At 36.5% G+C, this 23,530-nt stretch overlaps 2 protein-coding genes and 1 long non-coding RNA gene across 7 annotated transcripts in view; 2 read left to right on the top strand and 1 right to left on the bottom strand.

The window, feature by feature from the left end:
- LOC129277845 (uncharacterized) overlaps positions 1-10,885 on the top strand; it is a 64,784-nt gene extending 53,899 nt beyond the window's left edge. For all 5 annotated transcript variants that reach the window (XM_064110186.1, XM_064110187.1, XM_064110188.1 and 2 more), the window contains 3 exons: positions 6,500-6,646; positions 7,252-7,628; positions 8,421-10,885. In XM_064110186.1, coding sequence (XP_063966256.1) covers positions 6,500-6,646; positions 7,252-7,628; positions 8,421-8,624 — 728 coding nt within the window. In that variant the 3' untranslated portion in view covers positions 8,625-10,885. The remainder of the gene's footprint in view (positions 1-6,499; positions 6,647-7,251; positions 7,629-8,420) is intronic.
- LOC129268256 (uncharacterized) lies at positions 381-6,193 on the top strand. Its single transcript, XR_010295850.1, has 4 exons — positions 381-467; positions 3,390-3,492; positions 4,045-5,519; positions 6,121-6,193. It is a non-coding gene; the product is annotated as an uncharacterized LOC129268256 (long non-coding RNA).
- LOC129277370 (uncharacterized) overlaps positions 10,700-23,530 on the bottom strand; it is a 42,521-nt gene continuing 29,690 nt past the window's right edge. The window contains exons 12-21 of the mRNA XM_064110190.1: positions 23,394-23,480; positions 21,820-21,880; positions 20,921-21,034; positions 19,998-20,120; positions 19,581-19,699; positions 18,835-19,066; positions 18,045-18,185; positions 17,109-17,261; positions 14,179-14,714; positions 10,700-12,822 (exon numbers count right to left, since the gene is read on the bottom strand). Of these exons, the coding sequence (XP_063966260.1) occupies positions 12,727-12,822; positions 14,179-14,714; positions 17,109-17,261; positions 18,045-18,185; positions 18,835-19,066; positions 19,581-19,699; positions 19,998-20,120; positions 20,921-21,034; positions 21,820-21,880; positions 23,394-23,480 (1,662 nt within the window). The 3' untranslated portion in view covers positions 10,700-12,726. The remainder of the gene's footprint in view (positions 12,823-14,178; positions 14,715-17,108; positions 17,262-18,044; positions 18,186-18,834; positions 19,067-19,580; positions 19,700-19,997; positions 20,121-20,920; positions 21,035-21,819; positions 21,881-23,393; positions 23,481-23,530) is intronic.

Below are 23,530 nucleotides of genomic sequence, written 5' to 3'. Positions count from 1 at the left end.
TTTTTCCTCATTTTGGAATATTAAGTCTATGACGAGGATACCTCATATCTCTTATTTTCTTCTGCTGAATTTCGCTGCACCACTAATAAATGCATAGACAACCACCGTAATAATGGAGGTCATTTTTCTGGCCTGGGTGCGCCGAGTCTGGGCCGGTCGCGCAGCTAGCTAGTGACGTTGATGATGCGCTGGGGCTTCAGGCGACTCGTCATAGATCTAGCAACTTATGGGGTGTTGCAAGAAAGTTACGTTGCAATTGATTGCAAATCGACTGCAACTTTGCAGCCGATTCCGATCGACTGCAACTAGCAATCAATCGCCAATTTGCGTTGCAAGAAAAAGGCTTGCAATTGAACGCAAGTTGCAGCTGAACTGCAGACGATTTGCAGCTGTAAACAGGGTCTGCAGCACAAGACTAGCCGAAAAAGCAAAATAATGGCTTGCAACAATCCTGTTTGTGAAAGAGAGTAAGTAGAAAATATTCATTTTTCAGACAATTCTTTCTCCATTATGTATGTTTTTAGAGAATTTATATATTTTAGACCTATGCCAGGGAAAAAATTATTTTGAAAAAAGTGAAACTGTATCTTTATCGCCGGTCGAAATTTCACCTTCAACAAATTTTCTACCGTACAATTTCAATCCCAGTCCCACACTTGACTTTTTGTGTCGGTAATGCACGGTTGTATCAACAACACGGCAGGTCATTGCCGGTGCAGTGCTGTTAAAAATCACACAGAAGCAAGTAAATGTGTAGGCTCTAATTATGTATGAAACATCGAAAATGACCTTCAAAATTATTTTTGTTCCTACTTGAAATGATTTTTTAAGTTATATCGGTTTCAACGGAGAATAGCCATCCAGTAAATAGAAATTGACTTCCATTACACTACAGTCTAGACATTTCCAAAAAAAAAAGATTCCTCTCCATTTGTCTCTCTTTTTTTTAAGAGTCTGTCTAACGTTACCTCGAGCGAAGTTCGTGCAGGCCCTACTCCACTTCACTACCGCTACACTACGCTCAACCTACCTGAACTCTATCTGATATTCCGAGTGACAAAGGTGGGATTTTATGGGGGGAAAATATAAAATTCATGCAACATCACGATCTTTAAAAACAATTAAAACTAATATTCTTACTTTACAGTTACACCAAGACCAAGACCAAGTTTCACTTTTTCATGCTTCTATCAGTCTCAAAATTGGTGATTTAGAGCCAACAAGAAGTTCCTCACACAAAATGCAAATAAATAATTTGCTGCCGTATCGCGCGTGCATGCAATGTTTTGAAATCGGCAGTGAATTATTTAATATACGTGTGAGGAACTTCATGTTGGCTCTAAATCACCCATTTTTAGACTGATAGAAGCATGGAAAAGAAGTGAAACTTGGTGTAAAGTAAGAATATTAAATTTAATTGTTTTTGAAGATCGTGATGTTGCATGAATTTTATATTTTCCCCCCATGAAATCCCACCTTTGTCACTCGGAATATCAGATAGAGTTCACGGTCTCGAAGTTCGGGTAGGTGGAGCGTAGTGTAGCGGTAGTGAAGTGGAGTGGAGCCTGCACGAACTTCGCTCGAGGTAGTCTACCGTTAACCTCCCTTTTTATGACTTTCCTTGGCCTGGCCTGGGATAAAGTGAAAATTTTGCTGTTTCGACTTTGGTCTTTGGAGGATAAAAAAAAAAAATATTTATTATTATTATTATTTTTTTATTTGGGGGGGGGGGGGGTCTCCAGACTCCGTATATCTCGCCAGACAAGAAAAAAAAAACAAAGGTATAGGGGGTCTACATGTGTTGGGCTACCTTTCAGAATCTATTGGCCACATCTGCCACATTCTTGGGAAAGTTTTAACATTGAATAGGATGTTGCCTGCCCAGGGCCCTTTTAAATTTCTTACGGGCAGATTGCACAAGAGGTTCTTTGCAAGGACAGTTTATTTGTGTCGTTGATTTGTAATGATGTGCCGTCACATTTTTAATATCCATCTCATATAAATATAAAAAGATATACATGTAAATACATTTTATATTTTAGATTCAATATGTAGATCTACTATGCCGGGGGGGAGGTACTTAGATTTGGTTTGGACAAAGGTGTGTGGCTGAAAGTTTGAAACCAGTAGTAGGCAGTACCCATATTTACAGGTCATTTTGGCTAAAAAGGTACCCATTATTACGGATTCATTACAGGGGCGGATCCAGGATTTCCAAAAAGGGGGGGGGGGGCACATTTTCGCCTGGAAAAACTTGACAAGCAAAAAAAAAAGAAAAAAAAAGGTTATCACCCAAAATGTAAGGTCATTTTGTATTTGCACCTAAGACATTGGAGTAGAATATGGACCCATGTTTAAGGACATTATCTATAAATTGGGCCATGCTTAGGGATTTTCCAGCATAAAACCATACGCCATGTTTAGCGATTTCTTCAAAAAAGGCGACCCATTCCTGCGGCATATCCCCATATGCCTTATCTCGTGAGTACCCCCCCCCCCCGGGCTACTATGTAGCTGACTCTTGATTTTTATGCAAGCACATGAGGTGCTAAATAGATGACAGACTGTTTTTTCACTTTAAATTGTTTAATGGATGATTACAATGCTTTTCCAGGTGCTTTCAGTTAAAGGGTGTCTCATATGGTGCATCAGTATTAATATTGAATGCATAATCATGATTTTTTTTACATCCTTTTACATCAAGCACAATACTCCTGGGGGGGGGGGCATATGGTCCCCCTTGACATTTTTCAGAATAAATCTGCCACTCAAAATTTTATTACCGCACCGCTGACTGACGTTTTACTTTCAAGTCTCACACAACTTTTGGTACTAAATTTGCCATTCCCAGGTACAGGGTCAGGAAATTTTGCAATATTATGTTTGTTTAAGTACATGTCAGACAAAAACACGATTACATGTAAAAAGTCAATATTCATAACTGGGTAATTTGTTTTTTATTGACAATAGTAATTTAATGTCACTGATGAACTTTGTCTTGAAAATAACAATAAAAAAAAAAAATTAAGAAGTTAAGAAAAAATATTTAAAAAAAAACATGAATTGAAAGGAATTTATTTTGATACCAGATTTTTTAAAGTAAAGTTGTTAGGATTGCTCTAGAAAGGAATATGTACACCAAAGTTTGGCATTCTATTACAAGCTTTTTTTAGTAAATTAAAGCAAAAGGTATGATTTCATAATTTTTTTAATTGCGCCGCCCATGGCTGAGGAACCATAGTGCCCCTCCCCAGGCCAGAAGTGACTTCAATCAAAACACCCTTGGACTGCTATAATGATTAACACACTGGCAACTGAGCTTAACTTGTATATTAATTTCATGAATTTGTTTTATCTCTTTGCTTTTTGCTTTTAATTGCTTACTACAGTTATGACAAAGAAGTCTGGAACCTCAGAACCACCATAACTGTGTCTGCTACAATGTGTGTTCTTGCAACCAGCTGATTGATTCATTTTATCAACTCTTGAATGGTAGGTTACATGTAAACTGTATTATTATTAATAATTCACCATGATGCGGATAAGGGTGAAATCTGTACACATTGACCCAAGGATAATGCAAAATGAAAAAGGCTAACACAAATCTCTATCTTGACTGGACTTCTCAGAAATGAAGACATCCCATTGATGGGGGGGGGGGGGGAGAGGGGGTGGTTGTGCTCATCCAAGGTGTACTGTATGAAAGTGTGTATTTTGCTTTCATTGATTTAATTTATTGCATATTTTAATTTCCATGATTCTTTTATTTGGGGAAAAACAATAAGTTCACACTTTTTTAGATTACATCATGGCAAATTGCCAATTACTATGGTCTCAGGAGTAAGCCACTATCCCTCTATCATATCATCATTTGGGTGCAAACAACGCCCTTACCAGCAGACATAGGGGCATTTCTGCACCGATGGGTGCACAAAAATGGTTTGCTAAGGGCGTTCTTGCACTGAAAGGACAAAATTTGAACTAACCCAAGCTATGTATAGTTATGGGCTTGCATTATTTCCCATATTATTTTTTTATGAACAGGTTGATTATCAGAACTGAATTCAGAGCTGCTCCTGTCTGAAGTAACATCATTATAAGAGTGGACTACAGAATGAGGGCGTTGCTTGTTTAAAAACTTCACTCCGTGGAGCTCTCCAAATTCATCGCAAATTAGACTGCTTCTGGAAACCAGATTTGTTCTTTTAAGCAGAGATGCTTGTGGCTTTCCTGACTGGACTTCTATGGATTATTCATGCCAACATTAAGAACTATGGTCTTCTGCATGATACACATCAATTTCAAACAAGACATTCTGTGGTGAAACACTTGATGCAGATGAAATGAAATTTTATTACTGAATCTCAGAAGTGATTCCTTGGGAGCAAGAAATAATGAAAAATAAAAATAAAAGGTCCATCAATAATGAATGTCTTGAGCAGTGTTCTTTTTTGTGCACAGATCAATGGATCTTTTCAAGTCCAAGCAGGGATGTAGTCAATGCTGACCTCGAGGCAACATTTTGCTGGCCTTGGTCCGAGTCACTGTACAGAATCTATGGGAAGTTCTTTCAAGCTGCCTCATGACTCGGAAGAATCAGCCTCGACCTCATCCCTGTATGCAAGTGTGATATATATCTACGATGCAATCTTATGATTAAAGGGAGAGAAACAAGAGAGCTTCAGATTTTGAAGTGTAGCAATCTCCTGAAATGTATGTTTTATTTGAAAAACTTAATTGGGCATGTTATTCATTATGATATGTATGAATGAAAGCATTTAAGCAATTTAGTGCTCTTGCAAAACATATTCTGAGTTGTATTTACTGCAAACGCTCAGAAATATTGATAAGCATTTGCCAGTGCATGAAGTGTTTTATTAAAGAGTGGCTTTTGTGCCTATGGAGAGTTATTATTTCTTCAACATTTCTTCATACAAATTATTTCAGAAATCACAATTTGAATATTCCATGACCTCTGATAACAAGAGCAGAATATTTTTGGTGATTGACACACTTTAAAATGATATTAGGAGAGAATGTACTGAAATTGTGTGAAAATAATGGCATAATTGCTGAAGAGGCCTATAAAGATTGAAAATAACATTATTTCAAGTTTTTCTTGAAAAAAACCCATGGAAAATTGAAAATTGCATAATTTACACAAGTTTTCAAAACAAAATACAAAAAAAAAGATTTTTGCAGAATTTTTAGTACACAAGCCTATGGACAATCAATTGAACGTAAATCGAACGCAAATTTTGCGCGTCCTCCAAAATCTTACATAAGTTACGTTTGATTTGCAATCAATTGCAAAGCTTGCGCTTGATCTACGTTCAATTGATCAAACGCAACTTCTTCTTGCAACAGGATTGAACGTAACTTGCGTTCAATTGCAGATTTACGTTTAATCGGAGGACTTGCGCTCAATTTTGGGAGTTGCGTTCGATTTGCGTTCAATCGCAAGTTTCTTGCAACACCCCATTAGACAATGACGTCTAATTTGCCTGGCCTGATTTGAAGTGTAATGGCTTCAGGGCTGATGTTTATCAACGATGATTGTTCAAGGTTAGATTTCAAATTTTAAATGTCATTTGACTTTTAAGTCTATAAATCTGAAATAAAGGCGCTGTATCCCCGAAATCCGGGTCTAAATTTCAACTCTGAGTCCGAGACCATGGCATGGACGGCGAAAAAACAACCCATGCATCGGATGCATTGCATTGGCTGCGCGCTGCGCTGCAGCTGCACTGTGATGATGGGTTCAGCGAAGAGCTCAGAGAAAATAAGGTGGTTATATTCTATCCCGAAATGCTTTGCGAGTGGTCACAAAATCGTCTCGACGCAAATCACCTAATACAGCCGTCTGGTGAAATCGCTGATAACAACAATCACCGATTTGGTAATGATTTTAGTGTCCTGAAACTTATATTTGTAAAGTTTTAAATATCAAAGTATGTTTTTATATGTACGTATATTCCTCAACATATTTTTTAAGTTATCTTTGATATTGTTGTAGTCATATTCTTTCATATTCGTTTTTTGATCGCTACTTATTTGTTGTTGTATTAGATCGGTATTTGATTTCGTTGGCATGAACAATAAAATACGCGCGCAGCTCAGCTGCATGCGCGTATCGAGTTGACCTTCCTTAGAGCAACACGCTTGTGTGTTGCTGCCCTCTACGTTCGTTGATGACTACCTTGCGATTCATCTCCCCTCTCTCAGTCGCAAGCCAGTCGCCGACCAGTCGGGTCGTAAGGTGTGCGGTGGCCTTAAGGAATAATGACTAGCAAGAAAAGGACAAAGTTTGCAAATTTACTATGGACACTGTAATGCCCCACCCCGTCAAGATTAGTAAGTAACAGACGAGAGGCGGAAAGGTTAGATACGTTGTTTGGGTCCATGTAACAAAAAAGAGAGTTTTCCTGGATGATTAAAAATACTGACGACACTTACGAACATATTAAGATCACGAAGATTTTTTTTTATATATTTCCAGATTTCAACGAATGTCTAATAGCATCCGACAACGACTGCTCGCCCAATGCCGACTGTTCAAATATGGAAGGGTCTTATACATGCAGTTGTCGTGAGGGCTTCACCGACAACTCTCCTGACACAGGAAGACCCGGCCGGGTGTGCACTGGTAAGTATACATGTAATACTACCTTTTTAGGATACGAGGCCTAGAATAATGAGAAATCAATTGCAACTCTAAAAATCATGCGCAACTTGATTTTCAACCAATCAACAGCGCGCATTTGGGACTTGCGATTGATTTTTTTACTTGCGTTTAAACGCAATTCTTTCTGCAACGGGCCCCTGATGCATAATGGGATGTATCTATGGTTCTTAATCGGAAGAGCCTTTTTTCTACCAGTGGGGCTTGTCCACACACATCATGATTGTAGTCAGTGTGGTCAATTACTGCTCCTTGATGCTATCATTTTGAACTTGATAAATGCCTCGCACGCAACCTTTATACTTTGGTTAAACAGGTATTGGTGTGTCGGTTTAGATTTCCAAGGAAGCTGCATTTGAGAAGCAACCACTCTAATTTTAGAGTGGAATGAGACTGATGTAGGAAGAGATACCGAGTAAGTGAGAGAGGAAGATAGAGAGATATATAAAGAGGGATAAAGAGGAAAGAGACATAGAGAGATAAAATACACCAAATCTGGTAATGGACAGCTGAATTTGGAGTTGGTTCCATAATAAGTCAATGTCTTCTTTATCATTATTTTCTTTCAGTAGGTGGCCTTTCGAAGGGTGCCATCATCGGCCTTTCTCTCGGCCTGGGCATGGTGTTTATCTTCACACTCCTTACATGTACGGCATGCTTATTCATGCAGTCCAAAGCAAACGCATTTTATAACGAATACTACAAACGACCCATCGCTCGTAAACCCCGCCGCCCTCCCCTCCGAACCAGAGATCGAGGTCGAAACTTCAGGTCGGACATGGACCAGAACTTGGCGCCAACAAAGATGACCAACGGAATATACGGTGCTCCCGGCTCTCCCGGACTGACAGCGCTGTATGGGGACGGCACGAAAAACTGGTACTTGCGCGATGGAAGGGGGCTAATGGATTCTCCTTTCGCATCGAGAGGACCCAACTATTACACTGTAAGTAGGGTGATTGTGTATTAAGCAAACTCTAATGGTGATCTCTAATCACCTGAACAGATTACATTTTCAAAACTACAAGTGAACTGACTCGAGTGACAGATTCTTTTGACAGTTTTTATTTTTATTGAGAGTAACATTACCTAGAAAGTGATAACGTATTTTCCAAGGGATAGGATATAATTGAGAAAGGCCTGTCAAACTTCGAGTGGCCTTTTAAAAAGTATTTCTATTATTTTTTTCTTTTTATTTCCATTTCTTGAAAGTTGCTAATACATCTTTTACTGATGTTATACAAATAATGAAAACTATTTTAGCTTTCAATTATAATGATACTTACATGGAGTATAAGTAGTATGGTGCTTTTTGGCAACCATTTATTATTGAAGGCTATTCTTATAAAGTTCGAACCTGCAATGTATTTTCCCTTTATGCTACTAGCTCTGAAGCACCGTAAGCATAATTGAGATTGAAATTGCGCCATAAAACTTCTATGTACATGTATGTTCGTCATAATCATTAATTCCAGTTTTTGTGTTTATGTCATATATGAATTATCGCTTCTTTTTATTTGAATGGATTTATTCATTTTTATTATTAACAATTACTTTTTTTTGGGGGGGGGGGCAGGAGTGATGTATTTTTTCGATTTCCAGCACTATTCGTCGTTAAATTTGCCTGGAATCTTGGCAATAGCCAAAGAAGGCAAACAACTTCTCATAAAAGCATAATAATCTGTCAATAACATTGGTAGAAATGCAAATGTAAATGCTTTCTCCTTTTATTCCTAAGTCGCCAACAAGGGGTAATTTTGCCCGCCCTTCTCGGAATCGACAGCCACCAAGATACTCTGCTCATCCTGGCAATCGTCATCAAGCTTCTTGGACAGACTACGAAGACCCTTTACCTCCGTATTCAAGACGTGAAGGTCCCGACTTTGACGAGGATAATGAATTCCATCGTCCGACTCATACTTCAGGAAATTTATTTTACTGAAATGGTTACGGGTAGCAAAGAAATTCACCCCCAGTTTCCTTAAAAATGACATCTCTATCGGGATCTCTATTGACAAGAATATCTCATTTGGGAAGCGAATGATCCATAATTTTTATTTCATTCATAAATTATAATAAGGGTAGGTTTAGAGGTTGGCTTAGAGGCAGGATTGCTTCATATTAGCTGTTTATTCTAGTTTTATATTTTGCAAAAGCTTTGTTCTTATATGAGAACAACGTATTTCATGTGACGCAGCGAAAAAGGGTCTCATTTATTTGTTCACTTTATTTCTACTACTTTCTATTCTATATCGCGATGGCTATTCCAATTTTATTCGAAGCTGCTACCCCTTTATTATTACCAATCCGTATCCAGTTTGTATGATGCCGTATTTGGACATTGAAGACCCCTAGCTATTGAGCTCAAACTAAAATCAAGATACATGTATTTTTTGTACATTTCATGTAAGTACTACAGAGGTCCATCAGTTAAAATACCATTAAAGTTCTCAAGTGATCTAGTTCACCAAAAACATGAAAAGCAGGTAATTATTAATTACATCAATATCTGCAATTGCAGTACTTTACTACGATACCCGAACAATGGCATTTGCTGCTGATCTGTAATTTGTAAATAAATATCCACTTCTGAAAATGAAAAGGGTACAACAAATATATCAATTGATGCGATGGATTATTTATACGTTTTACTTTATTGTTGAATATTAAACCCACGCTATTATAGTGAATTAAACCATGACTTTGAGTACAACTAATTTCATTCCCCCTTTCTAATCCCCTTATTATTGTAATCCATGCATATTAAAGGGGAAGTTCAACCTGAAAAAAAAGTTTATTGTAAAAATAGCAGAAAATCAGCCAAGGTTTGAGGAAATCCAATCAAATAATAAAAAAAGCTATTAGAATTTTAAATAATTGATTTGTGACGTCATTTGCGAGCAGAATGATTCCTACGTATCGTATGGTAAACAAATAGTCAAATGTCATTTTCTCATAAAATTGAAAATGGTTTTAATTGTAACAGTACGCAAATCAACTTATTATTTTACATGCTATTTTTACAACAAAGTGTTCGTCAGGGTGAACCTTCCCTTTAAAGAATTTTTCATTTTCCCCGGCAACTCCGGCAACTTTGCTGATTCCGAATCTGAAAGCTACATTATTTGTTGTCTCGCCCATCTCCGTCTTTTCCTGGACATATTTTCGCCACTGTCTCTTTCTCTTACACACACCCTGCCCCACACGTGTTCGCACACACACACACAAAACCTCATACACAAACACGTAGTATGATATGTTTTCCCCTCACACTCACTTTTTCAACCATCTTTTTTTTCTTCTCCGTCTTCCTTGTTAATCATCGTCCGTGCTCCCTGCTTCTTAGTCCGACCCTTTCTCCTGTAATTCCCCCTCCTCAATAGTTTATTTCCAATTGGTCTAATGCCAATTCGTCTAATTACCAACTCGTCTACTATCATCTGGTCTATCATCAATTCGTCCACTATCCACATGGTCTGATTACCATTTCGTCTAATAACCAGTTGGTCCAATAGCCATTTAGTGCATAAACCATTTGTTCTAATTGGATAAGTGTTAATTGGGCGAAATGAATGAAAAGAAAATTATTAGACCAACTGTTTATTAGACGAAATGGTCACAGACGAACTGGTGATTAGACGAAATGGTCACAGACGAACTGGTGATTAGACGAAGAGATCATTGGACCAAATGGTTGTTAGACGAGATGTTGATGGACGAAATGGCACTAGACTAAATGAAAGTAGACCATGTGATGAGTGGACGAGTTGGCAATAGACGAATCGGCAGTTTACCTCCCTAATCGCCCTCCCCCCATCTCTCTCTCTCCCCCCCCTCTGTCTCTCGCTTGCTCTCGTCCTTTCTATTGTAGACTTTTTTTATTTCGCTGTCGGTTTCTCTTGCTTCGATTTCCAAATAGATTTATCCCCAAACATCCATGCATGAAAGTGCAAGAAAAGCCAACAAGTTCATACTTTCTTATAAAAAGAAATAAACTTTAATGGAATTTTCACAGAATGGAGATTTGGAATGCATGTTTTTATTTAACATACTATTAATTTACCGCATACACTGTATTGCATCGAAAATCAAAAGTGTACATATTTTATATTTTAGTCTTGATTATTCTACTCTACGGATTGTCTTTGTCTTTCCATCAGGGAGAATAGAGCTGTTGTCACATGAACCATATACTTAAGAAGCAAATAAAATGGAAAATATAAAGAGGTGCGTTTCATAATGGGTTCATACCAACGTTTCATCCGACATTTACTCCAGTAATTGTGCTTCTAGGCGAATCAATAGTAAGGATAGTTGTCAAATTGTTGTTGTCATTTTTCATACAATTAAAATTTGTTCCCATGATATCAAGAATCAAGCACAATAGGGATATAATTATCCATGTAATTACTGCGCTATTTAATTGGATATATTATCATTATTAATATATAGAATATATTGGTATGTATTGAATACATGTCTATCTGTCTATCTATCTATTTATCTATCTATCAGTCGTTATCTGTATCATCTCTATTCATAGTCAAACAATTTGTAAATTTAGATGATTGCAATGTCAACTCATCAATTGATATATCATCACATCGGAAATTTCTCTACATTATTTACGCTATCCGCTAAACAATATATCGAACGTTTCTGTATTCATATGTACTCATACCTGATTAGTTCCAAATTGGACAGGTTAAATGTCAAATCCTTGGCATGCTCATTTTTCTACTGCACGCAAGTGCTAAACATTAGCAATATTGCATGGGGCCAAGTGATTATCCATGATTTCTATGACCTTAATAGAAATCAATCGCATTGTGTTTTAGCCTTTATTTTTCACTCTAGCACAACATGACGAATGTGGTTCACTAAACATAATCCGTACTCTTCTTGTGCCAATACGGTTCTTTAACTGTAAAAATAGTTATTTATTCATTCATAGTTCATCGAAATCGGATGTAAAATCACAAAGTTCTGACGTTTTAAAGTTTAATTTATTTTTCACAAAACAGTTATATGCACAATACAGTGATATGCAAATTAGATGGTCGATCATGTCCCTCACTATTTCTTTTATTTTTTATTGTTTGAATTATACAATATTTCAATTTTTATACATTTGACAACAAGGACCAACCTGACTTAACCATAAACTGTTAAAATAATGGTAATTCCACATGTTCAGGAAGGAATACAATTTTGTGTCAGATGACAATGAGGAGAAAATTCGAACTTTTAATATTTCATATGATAAAATACAAAAGAAATGGTGGATAACGTCATTGGTCTGCTCATTTGCATACTGACCAGAATGTGCATATAACTGTTTTGTGAAATTAAGCGAAATTATCATTTCGCTTGATCAATAGTTAACATTTATAATTATTATTTCATATCCGATTTCGATGAAATTTTCAGTGTTATGCTTGGTGGATATTTAACCTTTTATTCAAAGCAACATTTTGTTGGGGTTGACTTGTCCTTTAAATGCGATTGATTCCCAACTAGGAAAGAGGTTGCAAAATTCGCAATGAACTCTTTGTAATGTAGCCTAGTGGTTGCAAAAATCGCACTGAACTCTTTGTAATGTAGCCTAGTGGCTGATTATTTGGTTTAGTGAAACATCTAATGTTCTACTAAAAATTTATACCATACAGAAATTAAATTTGAATACGTATTAAAATTCTGACCAGCAGCAGTGCAGCATTCTTTGTTGAATTTTAAAAGGCGTTTATTTTTTGGTCTGAAAAAAAAATGAAAAAATTGGTCCGAGTCGATGGCAATGTTCAAAATAAGATTTCGTTCTAATTTATATCATTATTTATTTTCTACGTTTGCTACAAAATATTCATGATGTTTTTAGAAATGCCTTGATATAACAGTTTCCGTTTTTGCAAATTATTGCAAAGTTTAGAAATAAACTCTTCCGACCCCTTCCCCTTGATGCAGGATCTCTCCGTCCTCTAACACCAACACTCCAATACAAAACAAACTCTGGAGACAAGCGGTGTGTCGCCAGAGTCAAGTTGTCATCAAATGTGGTTATCGAGAGATATTGGACGATTTCTGGGTGCATATCTTACTTTGTGTGGTGTACAAGCTTCCGTCGAATGTAAATCCTTTGCAAGCTGTGGTCAACGAGAAGAAGATATAAAAAGTCAAAGTCAAAACTTTATTCTTTACCAACTAAACTTCAGAACACGATCTGTATTCGAAACAAACATTCATGGTGCAAAGTAAGTTTGACAAAGCCATGAACAGAATATAGCAAAACAACATTTACACAAAATAATTTGACAGTCATAACCATAATCATAACTAATACCAAATCCAGCCTTTATTTCGTTTAAATGATGCTTCAATCCGAACTTGATTGCCTGCCAGATATACCTGACTTAATCAATACTTGAATAACTATACTGATAAAAATATATGTTTCTACCACTTTCCTCGATACAACGAATGCTATCTAAAATCTTTATGACTATTATAATAGAATTTAATTGCTTAAGGACGTTCCACAGTTATGTTTGTGCGCATTATGATCTGCGCATATTTAACACTCCGCGCGCTGACGTCACAATGGATGAACAGGTGATTAATTAGCTGTGGGTATGAGCTGATTTTTCTCATCATCTGCATCCTAAATGCACATCCGATGCGTTATTTTATGAAGCTAAAAGAATTGAATTATTCCATGGACCATTAAAAAAAATATCTCTACAATGTCAAAATACTTTACTCTGCAGTACTGCCAAGAATCACGAATATGACCCCGAGTTTGAATAAATGGTAGAGTGGTTTTGATTTTTCTTCACATAGATACAAAGCATTTGGCGCATTTTTGGTGTTTTAAAAAGCACGTTTGCTCATATAAAAATGCTAATAGTTTGAAAACAAGCACATGAACCCCTATTTTTTAATGTTTGTACCTCTTAAGTATATATTCCTCTACAACTTTGCAAATTTAGGTGAAAATGACATGGATTTTGAATAAAGTGCAGCATTTATTGTACTTTTGTAGTCTGTTATTGAAATTTCACATTTTTGAGATTGGGTTTTTGTCACATGTATCTTTTACGCCATTTTTAAGAACTGACTGTGCTGTTAGACTTAAAGTTGCAAACAAATAGCACAATAATTAGATTATCTATTCTAACGATTCAATTATTAACTCTCTTCCGAAATTTGAAGACTTTTTCATGTATTTTGACTGAGTAATAGAGGTTTAAACTCATTGTAGTATTCTTGCGAGGTCTAAAAATGCCAAATTCTTTTGAATGCGCAATTCTTAAGAACATAAATTTGGGTGAACTTTGAAGCTCTATAGCAAAAAATCAAGCACATGGACCTATGTTAATTTTTGCATATTTCGAATATTAAGGTTCTTAAGTATCTATGTGCAAAGTTTGGTGAAAATGACATGGATTTCACTTTAACTGTGGAACGTCCTTAAAAGTGTTCAATAATAAAACCATATCTACCTCACATAAGCCAGGTTCCGTTGAAAGATGCGTGGATTCTGTATAAGCCTTACTGTAACTCGAGTTTAAACTGCTTCCTATGGACCTAGCAGAAAATAGAAGTTGGTGGTTCGTCTCAAGATTATGATGTGGGTGGGACCAAACATGATCTTTATGTGAGTGGGACCTGTCCTGTTTGCGATGTGAGTGGGGCAACTCAAAATTATTATGTGGGAGGTGCCTGTCTGGTGTACGACGTACGTGGGGAGCCTTATGATGGTGAAATGGGAGGGGCGTATCGTGAATTGGGTTTCTACTGACGTCACCATGGAGTGCTTTGACGTTCTTAGCATCAGTGTTCGTGTCTTTACGAGGAAGTCGATTTAAAGATCGGGGATTTGGGGGATCGTTGTATAGCGGTCCTGCCCGTTTTCGCCGAACTAAACACGATATGTATGCGAGGAGGATGGCGATCAAAAAGAAAATTCCAAGACCAACAGACACAGAGATGATGATCACTGGTGAAAGTCCAGGGGGCGACGACGGACTTGGGATGGCTGCAATCAAGAGAAGAAAAAAATATAATGTAGAGGGATGGTTGAAATTTTGACATGAATATGGTATATATCACTTATTGATTCTTTGTGGTATTACGTTTTCTTGCGATTCTCTGACGAATCGGGAATTTGTGACATCTCAACAATTACGAGAATGGAAATAGATGAAGATAGTAGTCTTATTCTAACATTTAAGGAAGAATAATACACCAATTTAAACTTAGTTGAACAATGAATTGAAAATAAAATATAAAAAATAACATGCACAAAGCCAGAACAAAACTAACCAACCAAAAAACAAACAATTGTTTTGCATGAATTCAGTATTCAGTTTCAGTTTAGTTTATTTCACTTCCATTTTCTGATAATAAACATAACAAACATATATATACATATATATGAAGGTACAAAACAGAATAAGTGTCATAAGAATACTTCAATAATCAATTAACAGATTCGTAGGATATAGATGGAATGTATACAATTTTTTGTTCAAGATACATTTTGATTAGACAAATTATAGATTACAGTTAGCATGTGAAAATGAAAATGAGGGACTTATTAAAAAGCGAAGCTTGTAATTGTAAGTCCCTTAGGATAAATTTATAGTAATCTTAATCGTATGTAATTAAAAGTAAAGTAAGACAATCTATACCATATATGAAGAACGGCAAAATAGGTTTGAATAACAAGGAAAGAAAAGGGGGGCAGTAACTACATAGGTTAGGGGATAAGGGAATATTAAAAAAACTGGGGGAAAAAAAAAAAGAAACGATTATGTGTCCAGCAGAAAAGGAAAGGGGAGGAGAAAGATAAATAGGGTCGAGAGGCAAGTATCGTGGAAAAGATAAAACAGTTCATGTGTGTCATACATTGTACTCATTAAGGAATGAGAGTTTTAGGTGTTTTGTGAAGGTGTTTATATTTCTATTGTGTTTAAGGCTTTGGTGAAGACCATTCCAGTATTTGGGACCTGTGTAAATGATGTTTTTTTTTGTGCGAGTGTGGTTCTAGTCAGAGGGGGTGATATTGATGTTGTATAGCTTGTCTTGTAGGGCATGTATGGATGTCAGTGTTTTTGGTAAAGAGTGAAGTAATTGCGGTGGGTAATTCGTTTTTTGATAGCTGGAACATAAAAGTTCCAAGGTTCAGGAGATAGAGATCGTGGATTTTTAGTATTATATTTTTTTTTAAATAACGGGCTTGTATGAGCACGGTAATGGGCATTTTCAATTATTCTAACAATTCGTTTTTGGAGCAAAAATATTTTATTAGTTTGTGTTATTTGTGAATTACCCCAGGATAAAATTCCGTAGTTTAGATAAGGGAGGATGAGGGTTGAGTAGAGGGTCAAAAGTATTTTGTGAGATAAAAATGTTTTAAGTTTGTTGATGACACCAATGTTTCTTGCGATCACTCTACAAAGAATATCAATGTGTATTATCAGAGGTTACCAATTTCATTTGTAAAATGATTGTCTAAAAATAGAAATTGATGCACAGTTTCAAGGTTCGAGCCCTGTCACGTTTAAAGGGATGGTCCGGGCTAAAAATATTTATATCTAAATAAACATTCACAAAGCAAAATGCTGAAAATTTCATCAAAATCTGATAATAAATAACGAAATTATTGAATTTTAAAGTTTATCAATATTTTGTGAAACCAGGTAATATGCACATCATGAATATTCATTAGGTTGGCTGATGATGTCATATCCCCTTTTTCCTTTTTCTTATGTTATTACATGAGATCATAATTGTTTCATTTTTTTCATATATGTGTAAATGATATGTCTCCATTATGATGAAATAAGTTGCGGCAATAAATAAAATATGCACTTAATCAGTTGTCAATCATATTGTTTTAATTCTTGTTAGAAAAAATTGAATAAACCTAATCTCATATAATAAAATACGAAAGAACAAGTGGGGATATGACATCATCAGCCCACTTAATGAATATTCACGAAGACATGCCTAGAGCTGTTTCACCGGAATAATGCAAATCTTTAAAATTAAATAACTTCGTCATTTGTCATCCGATTTTGATCAAAGATTTAGCATTTTCCTTTGTGAATTTTACTCTATTGACATATAAATATCTCCAGCCTGGACCATCCCTTTAAGATCGGCCCAGACGTAAATAATCATATCCGATTGCACATCTGCTTAAATTCAAACACACACACACACACACATTTTCAAAATAGAGGTAAAACTAAAATATTGCCTGGAGATATGCGAACATTTTAAGACACCCGCTTAGATTCCGTTCATTCTCCTTTACATCTATACCGCTTACATCTACCATAGCAAGTATCCAGTATTAACAAAAATGAATAGAAAGATTAAAAGTACAGACACAAACGAGTAGAATTATTACGTAATTACATACCCTGTTTGTGGCACACTCGACCGGGCCCGTCATCGCTAGGTGAATCGTCTTCATAGCCCTCACGACAGCTACAGTTGTATGACCCCATCATATTTATACACTGGGCGTCAAGCGAACAGTAATTGTCCAAACTAGACTGACACTCATCTATGTCTGGAAAAAAAGTAACAATGATTTCATTTGATAATGTATAGAGCTAATTCAGATTCATGTCAGCAAAATGGTGAAAATGCTGAAGTATTCAAGATCTAATCTCCCAATAGCGTACCGATTTAACACATTAATTTCGTGGAGTGCCTACCTACGCAAAAAGGGAAATGACTTGGGTTTTGGTACCACACAAGTTAATTAGTAAAATTTTGGCTAAGTTGCAAAATACCAAGTACCATTAATGTTAATTATCATAGCAACATATCCATACAACCAATCAAATACATGATTTCGTAGAAAATCCCAGTATAAAAATGGCAGTTATGTATCGGAGAATACACACAAATACACCGACACCCACTAAACTAATGTATTTCTGAAGGAGGACCAATGGCCAAGCGAAATAGTAGAAAATCAGATCTGGGGACATGTAGGCACACACCCTCCTTTACACATCCGATCACGCCAACAGACTTCATGAAAATACACACACACACCCTCCCTCCCCCTCACACCCCAACACTCCTACACACCCGCATCCCTACTGTGAAGCATTCCTATAACTAAGGATCTACCAGTATGACCGGGTGAAGTATACAATATCACCTCGGATTAACAGGGTTTTACACACACACACACACACACAAACCCTTACACGCCCACATCCTAACCCACACACACACACACACACACACACACACACACACCCCATCCAACGATCAGGCGCACTCACTCCCATTCCCATACATGCCTCCTCACACATATCCAATCATATATAATCCATACCTATGCATTCTCGTCCTAAAAGTACCCCTGTTCCTTCAGTAAACCCCGGAAGACAAGAGCATTCGTAGCTTCCTTCTGTATTGATACACTCGGCGTAGTGAGAACAGTCGTTTCCCGCTCCATCTTCACATTCGTTGGTATCTAAGAGGGAAATTGTGACGAAGTGTACCAAATGAAAACCAGAATGAGTCAATATTTTCCAGGGTTGGCAATTAAATATGGGGTTGGAGTGCTAGGTTGGGTATTATTTCAAGTTCAAGTTTATTATTTCATTTCCATCATATATGTACATGTACATAATAAACAAATACAAATAAAATATACATCATACAATACAAATCAAACATTATTACAAATCAACTACAGATAAATTACCCCAAAATTATCATAAAATAAATTAAAAGACTCATCCAGTCCTCTAACAGTGCCAAAGAATATCTGATTAACCCAAGAAACTAACCCCTCGATGAACTCGAATCCGTTGCCGATAGGAAAGGTACAAAATGACCTAGCCCGAGGTAACGTAATTTTCCTTTACCTGTTTACTGGGTAGAAATAGAATAACATGACGCCAACCTCTCTTCTTTATACTCTTCTGTCTTCTTATTTTCTTCTCTTTTATCACTTCTCCCCTTTTTAATTCTCGAAAACCATGCGAGTTGATGGCCTCCCTGCCCACCCTCTGAAGTACCGCCTCTGGTCGAAGTACAAATGATCAGGAGAAACCATCAACCGAGAACCTGAGATCGTATCGAGCACCCAGGACATGACGTATGGCCCCCGTTCTCACCTCGGACGACTGTTTCACTTGGCACCACCGTGTATGCAGTGCCACTCTTCCGCAAGATGCTATTCTGCATGGAAGCAACACCTGCAAGATTGGCCAGTGAGATGGGTGTAGAGGCGTTCTTCTGTAGGATGACCGACAGGTCCACCATGATGCTCCCTCTGTAAACCCTCCTGGTTACGACGTTCAATAAGGCACTGCGAATGGCTGAATCGTTCCATGTCATCTGGCGAATCTGGAGAAAGAGAGCGGTTACTGTACGTAGTTTCATGTAAGGTTTTTACCAATCATGTCCATGATATGGTACTGCATATTACTATCGTTATCAGATATTGACGTGTTGTTGTTAATTGGGTGAGAGGTAATTGTGAAAAGGGGACCCGGATCGTTGCAACACACATATATTGATGCCGATTCTTATTTATGGCATCCCGCAAACAATTTCAAGAAAGTTTTCAGTACATATTGTGGATGGTTAGGCCTATATGGTTATTAATTCGCATCGTGATGCATGATGCGATAACTCTGACTCATTCTTGACATCCCGGAGACCACCATTTCATGCCAAGTTTCAGCACTTACAAGTTGTCATCACCCGACGGTTACCATAGTAGCCATAGCAGAAGGCATGTGCTTCTCGGCCAATCATAACAAATAAAAGTTGTTTAATAATCTGACAACTCGTAGGTCTGACGACAAATGAAGATGTAACGTTCCCCGGTGCTTTCAAAGATTTTGTCTTTCCATACCTCATATTCTATGTCATTTCTAAATCCTTCTCCAGATTTGCCCGTCAGCGATGGCTGGTACACAGCTGGGACTCCGTTTACTTCCGTTATCCTCACAGTTATTGTGTATTCTTGTACATCTGCAAAAAATAATTCACACACAACGCTTTGATGTTTCACTCTTCTAAAACATCATAGATCTTGCAAAATGCAGACGTGAGACGAGATTTAGTTTCATAGAAAACCAAATGAAGTCCATTCACATGATTGTTCATCAATGTTGAATACACAAATAAGATTATAATCATTTTTTTGTTTTTCAATCCATGTCAGGTAGGAGAACTGATCAAAATTAAGCTACCATGATGCCATTGTACCGTGGCACACAATCTTTAATTGTTGAATATCCTCTAAAAACAAACCCTCAAGTTGGCATACCTGTTACACCGATGCAATGTCCATTATCGTCGCGTATTCTGTTTCGGACGCACTCGCAACCATGGTTGGAGGAACAAACCTCGTTCATTTGACAGTCTGAATTCGTGGCACAGTCTCCATTCACTAAACAATCAAATAGAATTAAAATAATGAACATAAACGAGAAATGACAAGTAAGGTATTATCAAAGGCAAAGATTGTACAGGAGTAATATTGAGAGATGTGCATGAATGAAAATTCATTTTCTGGCTCATGTAAAATATGAAATGTGTTATCCAATGAGTCAATAACTTTCCGATATATTTTGCAGAATGAGAATAGAGAATTGATTTGTTTCTTCTTCGTCAAAGATTGTTGACATGTGAAAAGTCAAGCAGACTCGGAAAAGTAGGGACTCTGATTATGTTGCAATTACAATAAAATAACCCAAATATAAATTTCGTTACTTCCTCAGCCCCAAGCCCTACCCCCCCCCCCCCGTCTCCACCCGGGAAGCATTTAATGAAGTATCTTGTCATTGATTTTTACTCATCTTTTTGTTCTGAGCCAATAAGATACAAGGATTTCCGTAGCTTGTAACAGTTCTCAGCGATAATTATTGTTTCATGGACTGCTCCACATTAAGCCGATGGCGCCCTCCGTACCAAACTTCTCTTATTCATCATGTTCACCCATTCAATTGCATGTCTTCGTTATTCAGATGATTTTACATGATGGAATAACGCATGCGTGTATTGTGTAATATTTATATTCCATGATAAGTGATGTAATATCATGCAGTGACGTCATATCAACGGATTTACTATCTTCCTACTTATTCAAGGGACTCTGTGCTTCACACATCTGTCATTCTGTCAATGTAACACTATCATTATTGTATTTTAAATAGTGAAATAAATAGATAAATAAATAAACATACATACCATAGTCACAGAAAACCCCTGAATATCCATTTGGGCAATCGCAGTAATAACCATTCATGATGTCACGACATACTCCACCGTTTGTACATTTACTATGTCTGCAATCATCGATAACTAGAAAACGAATGAAAATGGATTTAAAAAAAAATCAAGCTAATTTGCTCACTCGCATCATTTAGCCACATTTTCGGATTATACTAATGGCATAATATATACTAATAACATAATCATTCAAATCAGAAATTATGGTATGCATGTATGAATAGAGGTGTTTTATTGTGCATCGACCTTGGAATTACATTTTTTCAGATATTACTTGCATTTGTTGAAACAATTTATAAATGAAACCGACAAACTATAGAAAGGTTATAAATATTTGTGCAGTGCCTTACGTGTAAATATCATCGCATTTATCGTGAAAAAAAAATTAATGGTAAACAAATTTTCTGAGATACTGTACATAATGGCGACACTTATCCACCTGGAGTAAATATTGCTTTGTAATATATCATACCAAATTAACCAAAGACATCATGTTCATATGATTATCTTGCAATCGTATCGTACACTCCCAAACACTAAATAAAAACCTACGATTGAAGATCAAACTTGAATAGCATTTTCAATCATTTTTAATTACTATACATCGCAAACACAAAATTATATATCAAATTTGAAATAATTGGATTAAATTTTTCAGATTCCCCCTGATTCCTTCTTAATTGGCTAGTCAACTATGTTCATTAATTGTTTATGTAAATCCACATATGAATGTATTCATCACATTATCTTTCGAATAGTCTCTGCTACACAACATAACAAGGAAATAAATCAAATCAAAGTGAGCTTAATCGGATCAACTCGACAGAAAAGAGAATTCAAAAGATTCGTGAACATACTTTCCGTATTTGTGCAGTGAAAGTCGGTTGCTGATAGGTTATGCGGAGAATCCATGTCGACCTGGGATGGTATATGAGCAATAATAATAATGATCAAGTCGTATGGAGCTTAAGAGTATTATTTTGAATTACAACTGGATGAAATAGAAATATTTCCAATTATCGGCGTAATTTTACTCAAAGGGTCTGTCACATATTGTTGGATAGTCTGCCTCGGTGAAGAAAATTGTTAGATACGGTCAAACGGTCAATACAGTAATTTAGTTTCATTTTGCTTTATTGTGACTGATATTTTATTGGTCTGTTAATACATAGCACAGTAACAGAAGACTATTGCAAGAATCATACATGAAAAATCAACAAATTTCACAAATCAAATCATAAATATCTCAACATTGTATAATTTTTCATTCCAGACATGAGAAAGTTTTAAATGACAAAAGCGCCCCTGTCAAAGTCCTGGTTTAGGCCTACTGTATTACAGCCACACCACTGAAACCGATTGTAAACCAGCCCATGGTATATGCCTTACGAAATAGCTTTGATGAGTGTGAGGTTGGCCCAGTGGCGGCTAGGTAGGGGCACATCCGACCTGTCATCCCCCCTCTGAAAGTAATAGCAAATATTTGTAAGGGGAATGTGTCGTTCATATTCAAGTGAGGACCTTTTTTTGCGTCTCGAATTATTCCTGACATTTTTTTTTTGGGGGGAGGGCTTGTTATTTTTTTCAGTACAAAAATCCCCCGCTTTTGGAAAATCTTTGATCCGGCCCTGAGGTGCCTCAGTGGTGTGACTTAACATTAAAAGGGAGAGGAGCACCTTGACAATAAGTTTATTGTAAAACCAAAAAAAAAAAATAACAGGGAAAATAATTAAAACTATTGGCGAGGTTTGAGGAAAATCCACCAATTGAAGATTTCAGAGTTTTTATATTTCGATTAAAATGGCGTCATATTTAAGCAGATTCCAACGTGTAGTAACAAAATGAATAAAATGTCATTTTCTAAAAAAAAAAAGAAAAGAGTGTTTTTATATTGTACCTCGGTTCAATACATCAACAGACAAATCATTTCAAACCCGCTACTTACGGTTTTTAAAAGTCATCATGAACCATTATAAAGTTGAAATGTATGCATTTTATATTACATAACGTATGGGGAAGCTGGTATAGTATATGATGCCACAAATTAAAAAATTAAAGATATAATAACTTTGTAATAACTGATGGATTTTCCTCAAACCTTCACCAATATTTTCTTTTCATTTTTTCGTCAAGGTGATCTTCTCATATAAGAACACGCATTTTATCATAAAGCATGTAGGTCACCATGACCTAGTTCTTGTGTGTATCGCGACATTTATATGAAGCTAATTTACAATTCAGGGGTACTGGTGTGTATCAAGCCACTCCATCCGATTAAATTACAAGTAATGAAACGGAAAAAACATAACAAAGGGAGAGATAAGTTCGAGTAAACGAGGGATTAAGGAACGAAATGATAACTACAACAATTTTCGTGACTGTAAATAAATCCCCCCTTGGGATTATCTTACCCCCCGGCCTCGTAACGTACCTCATAATATGGGCAGTAATCGGATAAACGGTTGCCCCCAATTCTTGTAAGATCGGCTGGTTCGAATCCATCGACTTCGGTAAACATCTGATGAGAGAATACATTAAGATTTATACGATTCAACCATTTTTTTGCAA

The sequence above is a fragment of the Lytechinus pictus genome, chromosome 15 (genome assembly GCF_037042905.1).
Source record: "Lytechinus pictus isolate F3 Inbred chromosome 15, Lp3.0, whole genome shotgun sequence".
NCBI lineage: Eukaryota > Metazoa > Echinodermata > Echinoidea > Temnopleuroida > Toxopneustidae > Lytechinus > Lytechinus pictus.
Note: the sequence above shows the minus strand (reverse complement) of the source record. Positions and strands in the feature narration are given on the sequence as shown.